The sequence below is a fragment of the Oncorhynchus clarkii genome, chromosome 26, assembly GCF_045791955.1.
Source record: "Oncorhynchus clarkii lewisi isolate Uvic-CL-2024 chromosome 26, UVic_Ocla_1.0, whole genome shotgun sequence".
Classification (NCBI taxonomy): domain Eukaryota; kingdom Metazoa; phylum Chordata; class Actinopteri; order Salmoniformes; family Salmonidae; genus Oncorhynchus; species Oncorhynchus clarkii.
Genome location: NC_092172.1, coordinates 34709636 through 34725352, shown reverse-complemented (window position 1 = coordinate 34725352; position 15717 = coordinate 34709636). Strand labels below are relative to the sequence as shown.

Genomic DNA, 15717 nt, shown 5'->3' with positions numbered 1-15717 from the left:
TATCTTGCTCTCTCTCTCTCTCTCTCTCTCTGCTGTGTTTTCTCTCTCTCTTTCTCTCTCTCTCTCTCTCTCTCTCTCTCTCTCTCTCTCTCTCTCTCTCTCTCTCTCTCTCTCTCTCTCTCTCTCTCTCTCTCTCTCTCTCTCTCTCTCTCAGGGTCATCCTCCTATCTCTCTCATAAGGGGGACAGGTCTCCCTTGTATTTGAGACGTTCCATCTCAATGGCATCCCCTGTACAGTATACTTAAAGAATAGGAGATTAACGAGGATATCAACATCTAGCTCCATCCCACACCACATGCCATGGATCCCCTACCAGAGTACTCCCTGTTCCTAGTCCGGATCCTGGAGGAACTAGACACTAAACACAGTAGTGTGTCCTACCAGGACCTCTGTAAGTCCCTGTGTGCCCGCTTTGACTTGGTCCACTTGGCCAAGCTACGGAGCCTTCTGTTCTACACAGCCTGCCTGGACCCAGCCTTCCCTGCCACTCTCTTCAAAGACAAGATGAGATGTACTGTTGAGGACCAGCAGTCTAAGAAACTCATGGTGGCAGCGGATATCGTCACTATGTTTAACCTAATCCAAATGAATGGGGGGGTGGCCAAAGACAAGCTCCCAATGGCACCACCGAGGCCCAAGTTCCACAAGAACCAGTCGTTTGAGTCATGTAGGTCCGACACTGATGTTTATAAGTACCAGGACTATGAGAGGGGCGGAGGTTATGACCTCATGGATCAACCCTCCAGGGCGGGTCACCACCCCCACCATCGCCCCATGTCCCAAAACAACTCCTCCCACCCCCGCCCACACCCCCATTCCCACTCCGCCAGCTCGAAATACAGCTGCAGCCCACAGTTTATCCCGACCTCGGACCCTAACTTCCTATTGGGCGTAAACAAGGATCTGAAATGTCGAGCAGCGTCGCTAGACAAGCTGCAGCACCTGCCCCAGTACTCAGGCTGCAGTCCTCCATCGCCGCCCTGCGAGATGCAGAGCACCTACTTTCCCATAGACATTGACAGTGAGTCCACCACAGACCAGGAGTCCCTGCAACACATCAACCACACGGAGCCCTTCTCTGTCCACTCCTGTGTCCAGAAGAGAAACATCTTCAAGGAGGATTTTCACAACCTGCTAGCGTTCTCCCCACAGGTCTGTGTCTCTGGTCTTTAATTCTATATTATTTATTTATTTGTATTAAGCATTTACATATCATTCATTATGCAACAATAATTATCCTGACATATTTGTTGGGAAGTACCCCCAACAAGTTTGAGTTTTAATGTTGTCCCATTACTACACTGAAACAACAATACATGAAAAAACAAACATTGAAGATAAAGTCAGACTGATTTCCATTGCAGCCTCCTCCACTGTTAACTATCTGTTATCAATTATCACTCTCTAATTTTCACTGTGGTATGTGGTCAGCTACATTCTTTATTGTGCCATGTTCTGAGTTGTTTCGTTCCTACTAAACGGTGCTAGCTGTAAGTATTTGTGCCGTTGTTTGCTAATCTTACCATCTAAATGTCAGAGAAAAGCACAAGAAACCTAAAGGATAAAACAAAAGTGATAAAACAGTACCTCCCCACTTCCTGAAACTGGTCCATAGATCTACAGATGTACGATCTTAATTAGACCTGCATTGTTGCAGCAAAATAATCCTGCAACAACAGGATTTCAACGTTTAGTCCATAATGTTGCTTGATTGGTGGTTTAGGCTATAAGCTGGTCAAAATGAGGCTACATGAAAAGTGGAATACTGTTAATATAGGTTTTTAATGAACTTATGTCAATCATGAAGGTCATCTGCATTTCCTCTGGCACAGGAAAAGTCTCATCAACAAAGAGTGATAAAATCAAGATCCTACATCTGTATAGCCTTTGTCACTTAGAATGGAAATGTCTCAATGGACATAACTCTCAGTGAGAATAACCAATCTATAAAACGTATTTCTTTCTAGAAAGGCTTGGTCTGAGCCTAATGTTACATCCAGCACCTTTATGCTTAGTTTGACTCTTTCTTTGTTTGATTTGATAATGCAGGGTGTTTTGACTGATGTGTTAACACAACAGTGTATTAAAATGTTGTTGTTGTAAAAGTGAATGAGTCTGTAACAACAACAAAAAAATCACTTGTGTAATGACAAAAATTGCTCAAAACAATTACCAAATTTCTATGAAACTATTATCTTTAGGTTTTAGTCAGTTAATTAACAAATATTATTATCAGCGTGACTTAGAGCCAAACAATACAATATTACCATCATGTTAGAGTGTCACTACACAGGTTTAAGAGCAACTTAATGAAGTGTTACCCCATTGTCGTTATAGGTCATCACCTCAGAGTGCAAACCAAACATCAGGGCAACTGGAGGCTACCACCGGAGAGAGCTCCACAAACCTGCCACATTCTTCAACCACAGCTTCGAGCTGCCATACAGTAACCCCTACTTTGAGCCTACTATGAACTCGCCCATTCAGGAGAAACGGCGAGCGAAGCACGAGAGTCTGGACGACCTTCAAGCGTCTACGTATTTCGGGCCAACGACAGTGACAGAGTGCGTGAACACACGGAGGAGTACGGCTAGGCCGGGGAAGCAGCCAATTTGGCCCGTGAAAAGCCTGAGTCTGAATGCTGAAGAAGGGCCACCGGATTTTGAGAGGTCATTTCTGAATGGGAAACCGCTGAAAGACAACCATCGCCACAATGTAGTCAATAAAGAGAATGAGCAGCACTTCCAGTGTGCCAAAGAGAAAGTGGTGGCCTCCCCTTCAGGGTTCGCAAAGAAAACCAACGGGTTGAAAACAAAGGATATGTCTTCAATGGCGTGCGGTCCCGGGGTGGGTGTCGACAAAAGAGAGGTTGGGAAAAGATTTAAAGAGAAAGGCATCAACAGTACGTCTTTTCAAGGAGGTAACATAGACAGCTCGTCCAGCATAGGGACACAAACGGAGCAGGCCGAACAGAGGAAGCTAAAAGACTATGCCGCCGCTCACGCAAAATACGTCGAGAGAGAGAGGCATTCGTGCAAACACTCGGAAGAGGACTCTGAGATCATCAGCGATGACATCAGTGACATCTTCCGCTTCCTTGACGACATGAGCGTGTGCGACTCGCTGGGCGTCATCCAATCGTCGTGCTATAACAGCATCGGATCTCTCTCTCAGGTGACCATGAAGTCTGACGGCGACAGCTCACCCGAATGCAACACGGTCAAACTGGCCAAGTCCAAGCTGGACTGCCTCTTTCACTCCCTAGAGAACACGGACGACGAGCTCAAATCGAGCGTGTGCAAGCTTGTTATGAGGATAGGTGAGATCGAGAAGAAGCTGGAGTCTCTGTCCGGAGTCCGAGGAGAGATCTCGCAGGTGCTCTCCAAGCTCACCAAACTCGACGAGAAGATCCAGGAACCCGAAACCAACGGGAGACCGGGCGAAAACACTTTAGCCACCACTTCCACCCCAGATCACCTTCACCCCGACCCCAACCTCTCGCCCCATGTCTTTCAGTGCCACACGACAGGCCACAACATCAAGGTGGATAACGGATCAGTGGAGTGGGGCTGCTCAGACAGTGAGAGTCTGAGGGTCAAGGCAATTAAGAAAAGTATGTTCACGCGGAGGTCGTCACGCTCACTCAATGAGGAGAACAGCGCCACGGAGTCAAAGGTGGCGAGCATCACCAACTCTCCACGGGACTGGAGAACGGTGTCGTATTCTTCGCACCATGGGGATGAGGGCAAAGACAAGGACAGAGACAGAGACCGAGAAAGGGACACCAAGGACAGACACAGGAAAGCCAAAGAGGTAAGAAAAATGGTTTACAGTACATTTCTAACACTTTTCACATTACACCAACATTAGATACTTTGTGTTTTTTGGGCTGTTTGATGTAATATGAGAGCATATTTTCTACCACAAGAAAGTGTCTTTGGGAAAAAAAAGCGCTATTAAAATCCTATGTAGTATTATTATCATTACAGAAACATGACAAGAGTAATCAACGAGGTAAGAACAATGGAATAGAATACATTTATATAAGTCCTTTGTAAGTGCTGGACCGCACTGTACGTTGTTCAAGATGGGGATAAAATGGATTTAATTGTAAAAAAAACATCTACAACAATCTACAATATTTTTTTTGTTTTGTTGTTAACCAATATATCTTGATTAGATAGGTGTTCACCCCCTGAGTCAATACAAGTGTAAACACCTTTGGCAGCAATTAAAGTAAGTCAGTGAGTCTTTTGGGGTAAGTCTCTAAGAGCTTTGCGTACCTGGATTGTGCAATATTTGCCCATTATTCTCTAAATTCTTCAAGCGCTGTCAAGTTGGTTGTCGATAGACAGACATTTTCAAGTCTTGCCATAGATTTTCATGCAGATTTAAGTCAAAACTGTAAGTAGGCCACTCAGGAACATCCAATGTCGTCTTGGTAGTGTAGATTTGGCCATGTCTTGGTAGTGTAAATTTGGCCTTGTGTTTTAGGTTTATTGTCCTGCTGGAAGGTGAATTTGTCTCTGTGTCTGTTGGAAAGGAGATTGAACCAGGTTTTCCCCTAGGATTTTGCCTGTGCTTAGCTACATTTAGTTTATTTTTATCCTGAAAAACTCCCCAGTCCTTGCTGATGACAAGCACACCCATAACATGATGCAGCCACCACCATGTACAGGCTTCCTTCATTTCACTCTGTCATTTTGGTTAGTATGTTGGAGTAACTACAATGTTGTTGATCCATCCTCAGTTTTCTCCTATCACAGTTTTCTCCTATAAATTCTGTAACTGTAAAATCACCGTTAGCCTCATAGTGAAATCCCTGAGTGGTTTTATTTCTCTCTGGCAACTCAGTTTGGAAGGACGTCTGTATCTTCGCATTGATACACCATCCAAAGCCAAATTAACAGCTTTACCATGCACAAAGGATATTCAGTGTCTGCTTTATTATTTTTACCAATCTACCAATCAGTGCCCTTCTTTGTGAAGCATTTGAAAATGGGGTAGGCATTCACAAATCATGTTAAGTGTGAGACCATGCAACTTATTATGTGATTTGTTCAGCAAACGTTTCCTCCTGAACTTATTTAGGCTTGTCATAACAAGGTGTTGAATACTTTTTGACTCAAGACATTTCAGCTTTTCATTTTTTAATTAAAAAAAAATTATGAAAACTAAATTGCATTTTGACATTATGAGGTATTATGTGTAGACCAGTGACACAAAATCTAAATGTAATCAATTTTATATTAAGGCTGTCAGACAACAAAATCTGGAAAAGTCAAGGGGTGAGAATACTTTCTGGAGGCACTGTTAGTCATTTAGCAGACGCTCTTATCTAGAGCCACTTACAGTAAATGAGTGCCAGAGGAGGCTGCTGAGGGGAGGACGGCTCATAATAACTACACTTAACTACACCAGAGGAGGCTGCTGAGGGGAGGACGGCTCATAATAATGGCTGGAGCGGCACAACTGGAATGGCATCATACACATAGAAACATTAGCTGTACCATGTCTCACACTGTATAATCACGTGGCATTTTGAGGACATTGCATTTTTGAAAACCTGAGGACTATGACAACCAAGCCATACAAACATAAACTGTAAAACTTCAATTAAGTCTCAAATAGCCACTTGTCCCTTTTAATAGCCTGGCATCAGCACATATTTCAAATAAAATCAAAGTTTATTGGTTGCATGCACAGTTTAGTTATAAACTGGTTGGTTCGAGCCCTGCATGCTGATTGGCTGACAGCCATGGTATATCAGACCGTAATCCACAGGTATGTCAACACATTTATTTTTACTGCTCTAATTACTTTGGTAACCAGTTTATAATAGCAATAAGGCAACTCAGGGGTTTGTGATATATGGCTAGTATACCACGGCTAAGGGCTGTATCCAGGCACTCTGCGATGCATCGTACTTAATTAATAACCTCTTGAAGCTAGGGGGCACTATTTTTATGTTTGGAAAAATAACGTTCCCAAAGTAAACAGCCTATTTCTCAGGACCAGATGCTAGAATATGCATATAATTGACAGATTAGGATAGAAAACACTCTAAAGTTACCAAAACTGTAAAAATATTGTCTGTGAGTATAACAGAACTGATATTGCAGGCGAAAGCCTGAGAAAAATCCAATCAGGAAGTGACTCTTATTTTTAAATCCCTGTGTTCCTATGCATCCCTATTGCCCATTGAAAGGGATATCAACCAGATTCCTTTTTCTGTTGGCTTCCCTAAGGTGTCAACAGCCTTTAGACATAGTTTCAGGCTTTTATTTTGAAGAATGAGCGTGAACGACCACATTGCGTAAGTGGACAGGTGGGGGCTCTCAGAGTGATTTGTGCGCAAAAGAGAGAGGCTGCTATTGTTACTCCCGGTCCTAGCTTTCGCTGTAAAGCATAATTTCAAAATCTGAGACGACAGGTGGAATAACAAAAGGCTAAGCTGTGTTTTCCTATATTGCACTTGTGATTTCATGAATATGAATATTTTCTAGTAATATTATTTGACTGTGGCGCTATGCTATTCAGCGTTGTTGATGACAATTCTCCCAGATCCGGGATGGGTGGTTCTAAGAAGAACAGCCCTTAGCTGTGGTATATTGGCCATATACCACACCTACTCGGGCCTTATTAATTAGTTATAGTGGGTGCAGAGAAATGCTTATGTTTCTAGCTCCTAGCAATGTAGTAAAATGTTATGCAAGTACACACATGATAATAAATAAATCAAAACAACAAGAAATCAAGAAATGTCTGAACGAATCCAATTAACAATCCAAATAGCACTGTAACAGTAATTCAAATGAAGTCTACTATATATTTCAGTGCATAAACACCTGTTTGTAATAAATGCCAGGTTTAAGTGAATTGCTTACGAGTGAACTTCAGTGAGTACTGTAAAGATTATGCAAAAGAAGATAAAGGAGAGCGACATCATTGTCTTTTCAACATTTTATTGAGCAAAAGATGTGTGCATTAAGGAAATGGACGCCTGGCTCAAATAGAAGCCTGTCTCTAATAAGCACCTGTTGGGTTCAGTGATTGAAGCAAAAAAATGGTCGTGGCTGTTAATGAAGTTTTACGGTATGTAAAGTCACTATCTCCTATGTACATGTAGACAGAGACAGGATGTCATAGAAGTACTGTCACAAATGTCTAGAGATTCAACAGTGTTAATTAAACAGTTGCTATGAAAAGGATATCATTTCCCTCGCTTCCCTTCCTCAAATCTCACACGCACGCAGACACACACACATTTCATGCACGCACGCACGCATGCATGCATGCACACGCAAACACACACACTTAAACACACACAGACACAAAGGAGACAGGCAATTGGCTCGACGGCAGGATTTGATGCTATAGTTGGGTCACAGACGTCAGTGGAGCTAAATTATCCCAAACCCAGGGACCCCTTCTGTCTCACAGAAAGAAATGAGACGCATTCTACCAATCTCTCCAATGAGAGGAGAGATTAATACTGTCAATTTAGGAACACAAGAGGCAAGGGATTGTGGTCTGAATCCTTTTCCTTGGGGGCGTTTATGAACTCTCATGTTAGCACTCTCATCATTCATCACTCGTCAAGGGGAAGGGACCAGAGTCATTTCAGGCTTAGCAGAAAAACAGCTGGCATCCAAATATACAGTAGAGCAGGAGTTAACACGCTAACTAAGTCTGTAAGGTTTTCTGTTGTGAGATTTACATGGATCAGAGTGCCATATCGTAGATATACTGCTGTTATACAGACAGAGGAAATAGGGTCTGTTTGTGAATAATTATCTGTTTGTAAATTACTGTTTGGGGATTATTGTTTTTATATAATGGGGACTAATTCTCAGGCACGTGAATTACAATAGATTCCTTTCCTGAGAATTTCTTCAAACCCTCCCACCCCCTTCCCATGGGAGAAGAAATGAACTTGTCCATAGACTCTGATGATTTAAGGTCAGATTTACATTCCCCCTTCATGGTTTAGTTTAGGTGAAGGTCACGCAGAACCTAGATCTGTGCCAACGGGCACCCTCTTCTACCCCCTCCCTTCCCCTGGGTTAAGGGGGGTTCAAAACAGCATGTTGAAATGTCACTCTCAGTTTGCAGGTGTAACACTGACTAGTCATTCTCAGTGACCTTTCCCTGCGAAGCCAAATGGAGCGGATGTTAATTGAAATGGGTCTCGACCTCGAGCTGTCATTCTACAAGCCCTGTGCTGCGTATGTATCTTTTTGATCACTGAATGGATAACTGACTAGCATGCACTCTCCATCTAGACAAGTTGTCTGTCTGTCTGTCTGTCTGTCTGTCTGTCTGTCTGTCTGTCTGTCTGTCTGTCTGTCTGTCTGTCTGTCTCTCTCGCTCTGTCTCTCTCGCTCTGTCTCTCTCTCTCTGTCTCTCTCTCTCTCTCTCTCTCTCTCTCTCTCTCTCTCTCTCTCTCTCTCTCTCTCTCTGTCTGTCTGTCTGTCTGTCTGTCTGTCTGTCTGTCTGTCTGTCTGTCTGTCTGTCTCTCTCTCTCTCTCGTATCACGTGTCCGATGGGAAATGTCTGGCAGGAAGTGAGCTGGCAACCGAAGGGTTGCTGGTATCTAATCCTAGATGCCATTGCCTGCCATTGTGCCATTGAGCAAGGCACTCAACCCCCCACAACAATTAGCTCCCCGGGCACCCAGTGTGAGAGCCCCCCCCACACCTTTCCAAAACCTGTGTATGTGTCTTTTGGAGGAGTTGGGTTAAAAGAGGAAGTCAAATATCTTAATCTGATAGGTCAAAAGACTGGATACGTTTCCCAGCGTATTGCTTCCACCTTCCCTGAACTCCAACTTCATTCATGTGCCCAATACTCCTGAGTCACTCCATTTCATCATATTCTTTGCTTCATGAGCACTGACAGGTGTACCGTGGAGGTTTGAATTGTATATTAACGTTCTGTCATTTATTCTTTGAAGTGAAGGTAGTCTTTTTCCCTGTCAGGATTCTTGGGAGTTGGCAACATATATTTTGTATAACAAAGACACCTGGCCTTTTCCATAAAATTAGTTTAAAATCACTTTCTCTAAAGTGTCAATGGGTGGTTGAATGTTGAAAGTTTTGTGCCTTTGAAATAAGAATTCTAAGCTGCAGCTACTTCAATAAATGTTTTGGAGGGATGTGAAAGGTTAAATGTCTATTCATGATACAAATCCCTCCCTAAACTTGATAGTTAGTTCCTCTGTCTGACCACATTCCAAACTCAGGGTCACGTGAATAAATATTTCACTTCCCAAAGTAGAGTCTGAATGAGCAAATTCCTCACAGTCAGTTTCCATGTGTTGGGACTTAACACGTACACCATTGTCTTATTTCAGGAAGCAAAAGGGCTGTCTGTACTCATCTGTCTGATGACTCTGGAACCCTAGTACAAGTGGTTTCTATGAAAGAAGGACTTAAATAACATATTTTACACAGCGGTAATAAGGTGATAGCAACGTGCTATGTTAATTGTTATATGTAGTGTATATACAGTAGATGAAAATATACAAAACATTCAATAGCTTAGACAGTAGCTATATATGCTAGCAATGAGCTAACATGCTAGGTAGCTAAGCTAGCATCACTTGAGTACCGGACACAGCTCTGGGGGCCCATGCGCCTGTCATCGAGGTCTAATAATTTAATAAATATATATATCATTTTGACACTAACCCTCCAAAAAGACATTCATACACATGTTTAACTTCCTAGTACATATGGAACTTAAGTGTTTGTTTCTTGGACTTCAGGAATATGACTGAAAAAGTGCCTCAGGCCTTGAAAAATAATACATTTAACATTAACTGATTGAAAGTTTTAGTTTAGAAAACGATCTCTCCGCAGAAGAGACAGTTACAGGGATGGTAAAAACAGCTTGGTTGCCCTAACAACATCAGGGAAACTGGGCAGAAGGAAGTGGTGCTTCAAATACAGCAGTTCTGCAACACCTTTAATTGAGCCTCTCATTCTCCTTAATTGCCGGCCTCAACACGTTATGGAAAGAGATTAACTGTATAGGATGCTCTGGGGACAGGTCATCTGGATACTGGACAGCTCAACACGTTATGGAAAGAGATTAACTGTATAGGATGCTCTGGGGATAGGTCATCTGGATACTGGACAGCTCAACACGTTATGGAAAGAGATTAACTGTATAGGATGCTCTGGGGACAGGTCATCTGGATACTGGACAGCTCAACACGTTATGGAAAGAGATTAACTGTATAGGATGCTCTGGGGACAGGTCATCTGGATACTGGACAGCTCAACACGTTATGGAAAGAGATTAACTGTATAGGATGATCTGGGGACAGGTCATCTGGATACTGGACAGCTCAACACGTTATGGAAAGAGATTAACTGTATAGGATGCTCTGGGGACAGGTCATCTGGATACTGGACAGCTCAACACGTTATGGAAAGAGATTAACTGTATAGGATGATCTGGGGACAGGTCATCTGGATACTGGACAGCTCAACACGTTATGGAAAGAGATTAACTGTATAGGATGATCTGGGGATAGGTCATCTGGATACTGGACAGCTCAACACGTTATGGAAAGAGATTAACTGTATAGGATGATCTGGGGATAGGTCATCTGGATACTGGACAGCTCAACACGTTATGGAAAGAGATTAACTGTATAGGATGATCTGGGGACAGGTCATCTGGATACTGGACAGCTCAACACGTTATGGAAAGAGATTAACTGTATAGGATGCTCTGGGGACAGGTCATCTGGATACTGGACAGCTCAACACGTTATGGAAAGAGATTAACTGTATAGGATGATCTGGGGACAGGTCATCTGGATACTGGACAGCTCAACACGTTATGGAAAGAGATTAACTGTATAGGATGATCTGGGGATAGGTCATCTGGATACTGGACAGCTCAACACGTTATGGAAAGAGATTAACTGTATAGGATGATCTGGGGATAGGTCATCTGGATACTGGACAGCTCAACAGTAACAACAAACGGTTTGCAATTTATTTATACTGGTGAACCGGCGTTTGAGATGTGTGGTTACAAATATCAACAGTCCCTTATCTCTGGTATAATGTATCTTGGCATGCATCATTCAAGACTAAGTTTAAATTGTGTGCAGTGCAATGGACATATAATGCTCAATGTCTCAGGAAAGACTGTCTGGGTTGACAATACTCAGTATAGAAAACAGTCAGGCCCGCACCCTGAACCTACAGGCCGTGGTGAAAAAATATACACACAAAATAAGGAGGACTTCAGGAGACCAGAGGAGTCTCTCAAGCTGGAATTAATCTGATTTAATGTAATTGACCTTGCAGCCCATTTATTACCGGCTGAGTTCAACAATAAATAGTGGATGAATTTATCCTTAAGACGACTACTTTTATTCCTCATTACTAGGCTATTCCATGTCATCTTTTATTCCTCATTGCGAGGCTATTTGATGTCATTTTTATTAAAAGTGTATAAATAGCAGCTAAATACGGTAAACATTATAGCTATAGATTGTACACTGCATAATGAAACAATCCCTAATAAGCTAGTGTTTTGAGGGTGGATTTACTTTTTTGGCATTAATAGACAACTTTCTATCCAAGTTGGGAGAGAGCGCGAGGGCGGCTCATGTCATGCAGGTTCAGGGATTATTTAAGATACTCTTTGAAGAGGTAGGGTTTCGGATGTTTTCAGAAGATGGGCAGGGACTCTGCTGTCCTAGCTTCAGGGGGAGGCAGGTGCCACCATTGGGGTGCCAGGACCGAGGAGAGCTTAGACTGGGCTGAGCGGGAGCCACCTTTCCATACGGGTGGGAGGGCCAAGAGACCAGAGGTGGCAGAATGGAGTACTTGGGTTGGAGGTTAGGTCAGAGTTAGGTCAGAGTTTGTGAGCCTGTGTCCCAGGGCTGTAGAGTGTGAATTTGAAGGGTTTTCTATTTGCCTGACACTCAAACTGAATTCTTCCGCTGCTCTATCATTTGTTACGTACTTCAGTCTGAGGCTGCCATCACTGAAGGCGTTTGTGGTGATGTCAAAATGAGTGGGTTCTGTACAAAACAAAGTAATCAGCAATTGGATCATCTCTAACCAATCAGAGTTTCAAAGCCAATGACACATTTTCAAAATGCCGCTTTAGCAATGCATATTCTGTCTCTGGCCCAACCCATCGGTTTCTGCGACCAATCAGACTGAATGGATTTCCATCCTGACTCATTACGTGGGCGTGGCGTAGCACTTAACTGGAGCAAGGCGTTTGGGTAACAAGGCAAGTTTTCTACATAACACATTTGAAATGTATTTAGGAACTACACATACACTCCAAACTAGTCCAACCAACTGTATAAACGTATAGAAACACACAGGGATCAAAGGGAAGTGAAACGGCGGGGAGGGTCTTTGGAGACAGGAAGTAAAACTGAATCGTCTTGAGGTGATGCTTCTGTATTTCATGGCAATATATGCTGGAGGGAGAGACACACAACTTGTGAGTCTGTCTTCTGATTATGGTCTAAGAAGCATATACTCAGAAGACAGTCCATTGGTGGAACATAAGAAGCTTGAGAAGAAATTGGACCAAACTGTGTGCTAATTGGAGTCAAATATGTGGCGTTTGTCACCTCTTCCTCCAGAAATGAACTGACATTTTTTTATTTAACTTTTATTTAAAAACCTTTATTTAAAAAGGAAAAGGCCGTTGAGTTTAGAAACACCATTTTGCGAGGGGGACCTGGCATCAAGAGCCTATTGATGAAAATGAAGATAACCATGCCGGAAATACGCAATGGGACTACATATTCACCACCAAGTATTTTTCTGTGCACTCTTATATGTTGCTGGATCCTTGTAAATCTAGTAAGGGGCTATTCATTGAAAAAATGCACAGTCCGTGAATCTCTCAATGATACCAACATGAAAGTAATCTGTGGAAAGAAGAACCTCCAAACCATACCAGAAGACATTCCAAGAAAAGTAAGATCTTTAGACCTTTCCATCAACAACATTGTGATGATCAAAACATTTGATTTCAAAGATCTCTCAGCCCTCAAGTCTTTAAACACGTCCTGCAACTGGATCTCTCATGTGGACGATGGGGCTTTTTCAGGCCTGGTCGTTCTTCAGGAGCTGAATCTAGCCAATAACAGACTCAACACCCTCTCAGACCACCTGTTTCAGGGCCTAGGCAACCTCTCCGTGCTTCGACTAGACTACAACCACATCAAAATCATTTCATCCTCTACCTTTCAGAATCTCTCCAGCTTAAATGTATTAAACTTAACCGGCAACCAACTTAATGTTCTAAAGAAGGTTCAGACAATCTTGCTATTCACACACCTGCAGGAGTTGTACATTGCAAGCAACGGATTTACCTTTTTCCAGTCACAGGACATATCAAATAAGTCCATAGGACTGAGAGTGCTGGATTTATCCCAGAACCCAATGAGAATCTTCAAGATCACAGCTGATGTTCTTCCTAAACTGACTCTGGTCAAAATGGAAGCATGACATGGGATGTACCAGACAGATCTTTTCTGAGTCATATGAAAAGTCTCAATTTGAGCAGTGTCCACATGTCTTTGAAGGAAATGAGTGTGGTACTCATTTGAGGCAGACCCTCAACTCATCATTAACATCTCTCATACTGTCCTGTTTAGGGGAAGATAGGATCACAGCTCTCACCAACATTGCCTGCCATATTACTAAACTGACAACACTCAGACTGCGTTATAACAACAGGAGTTTTGTCTCTGAGGAACTGCTTAAGTCCTGCACATACTTGACTAAGTTGGATATATCCCATAATGCTCTTACTCATCTGTCTCATCAGTCATTCAGCTCAATGAAGCAACTGACTACTCTAGATCCAAGTAACAATATGCTTTCTTCTGTGCCAAATGCCACTCATAATATCCAATCTCTGACAATCTTGGATCTCAGATACAATACCATCAATAAACTAGGCTCATTCGATTTTGCCAATCTGACAGGACTAACATACCTCTCCGTCTTTTCCACAATGAAATCACTGACATTAAAGGCAATGTTTTTCAAGATTTGCAGGACTTAAAACTCCTAGATCTGTGAAGAAACAGTATCCCATCTTTACGTTATGTTTTTAAAAATTGTTTGCAAAAACTAGAAAACTTGCAATTGGGAGGCAATATGCTAAGATCTATCCATAAAGGAGACTTTGAAAGCTTACAATCCCTCAAAACTTTGATTTTATTTGACAACCGAATTGACACTGTGGAAGACGGGGCCTTTCATGGTTTGGTCAATCTTAAAATGCTTCATTTGGCATCAAATAGATTGAGTAAAATAAACATTAGGGTCACTATGTTCAGAGGATGTTCAGCCTTAGAAAAACTTGATTTGAGTTGGAATCGTATTAAATATCTACATTATGGTGAACTTAAATCCCCACCCTTTTCTCTTCTACCGTCTCTCAAGATCCTGATCATCTCCAGTCAGCATCCTTTTGGAATGTTGAATATACCAGCCAACTTTCTTAAAGATCTGAAATATTTAGTGGCATTCAGCGCAAGGAGTCTTAACATGAAGTCCTTTCACCCAAACACATTCATCTACACACCACAGTTGTGGTCCCTTGACATCAGCCTGAATGAGTTCACAGCCCTGAGAACGGAGTTGTTTCACCCGATCCCATGACTCAACAGGCTGTACCTGTCTAAAGCCTAACTTCAGTCTTTAGATTTTCTCATAGGAGACAAACTCACTCAACTCAGTTACTTACAGGTGAGAAAGAATGACTTTACAGTAGTCAGTGAGACAATGATACGGTCTTTACCTGCTTTAGTTTACTTGGACCTGCAAGACAAGACTTTCACCTGTGACTGCAGCAATGCTTGGTTTATCCAGTGGGTGACAACAGAAACCAAACACAGGTTGTTGATGCCTATGACTTTACCTGCAACTATCCGGTCCATCTAGGTGGTACCAAACTGTTGGACCTTGACACCAACTACTGTTCAGTAGATATAGGATTCTTCTACTTCATCTCCTCCACTTCTCTGGTCCTTTTAACCTTGCTGGGGTCTTTTGTCTAGCATCTCCTGAGATGGCAGTTGGTCTACGCCTACTATCTCTTTCAGGCTTATCTCTATGACACAAAGCGGAGGAACGTCCGTGTGACTCATCAGTATGATGCCTTCGTCACCTACAATGGCCACGATGAGCCCTGGGTCCTGAGGGAACTTCTGCCAGCGCTGGAGGGAAACCAAGGCTGGAAGCTGTGTCTACATCACCGTGACTTCCAGCCAGGCAAACCCATCGTAGACAACATCACAGACGCCATCTACGGGAGCCGCAAGACCATCTGCGTGATCAGCCGTCGCTACCTGGAGAGTGAGTGGTGCCCCCGGGAGATCCAGGTGGCCAGCTTCCGTCTGTTTGATGAGCAGAAGGGCGTTCTGATCCTGGTGTTTCTGGAGGAGGTCCCAGACCAGCAGCGCTCCCCCTTCCACCGGATGAGAAAGCTGGTGAAGAGACGTACCTACCTGAGCTGGCCCAGAGCTGGGGAACACACTGGAGTCTTCTGGCAGGAACTCCGGGTGGCTCTGGAGACCAGGGACTGCCTTGCTGAGGAGAACCCCATCCTGTCCGGGGTGGATAGAAAATGTTAATGACACACTAAATCTAACGGCAAAAAAATATAGTTTTAAAAAAAACATTATGAAAAGATCCCAATCAACC

At 42.9% G+C, this 15717-nt stretch overlaps 1 protein-coding gene and 2 pseudogenes across 1 annotated transcript in view; all 3 read left to right on the top strand.

Annotated features, from left to right (window-relative positions):
* Window positions 1-259: 259 nt before the first annotated feature.
* Window positions 260-15717, top strand: part of LOC139385077 (major intrinsically disordered Notch2-binding receptor 1-like) — a 44563-nt gene continuing 29105 nt past the window's right edge. Inside the window, exons 1-3 of the mRNA XM_071130122.1 lie at window positions 260-794; window positions 849-1153; window positions 2339-3814. Of these exons, the coding sequence (XP_070986223.1) occupies window positions 302-794; window positions 849-1153; window positions 2339-3814 (2274 nt within the window). The 5' untranslated portion in view covers window positions 260-301. The remainder of the gene's footprint in view (window positions 795-848; window positions 1154-2338; window positions 3815-15717) is intronic.
* Window positions 12916-13610, top strand: LOC139385265 (insulin-like growth factor-binding protein complex acid labile subunit; annotated as a pseudogene).
* LOC139385264 (toll-like receptor 13) lies at window positions 14797-15647 on the top strand (annotated as a pseudogene).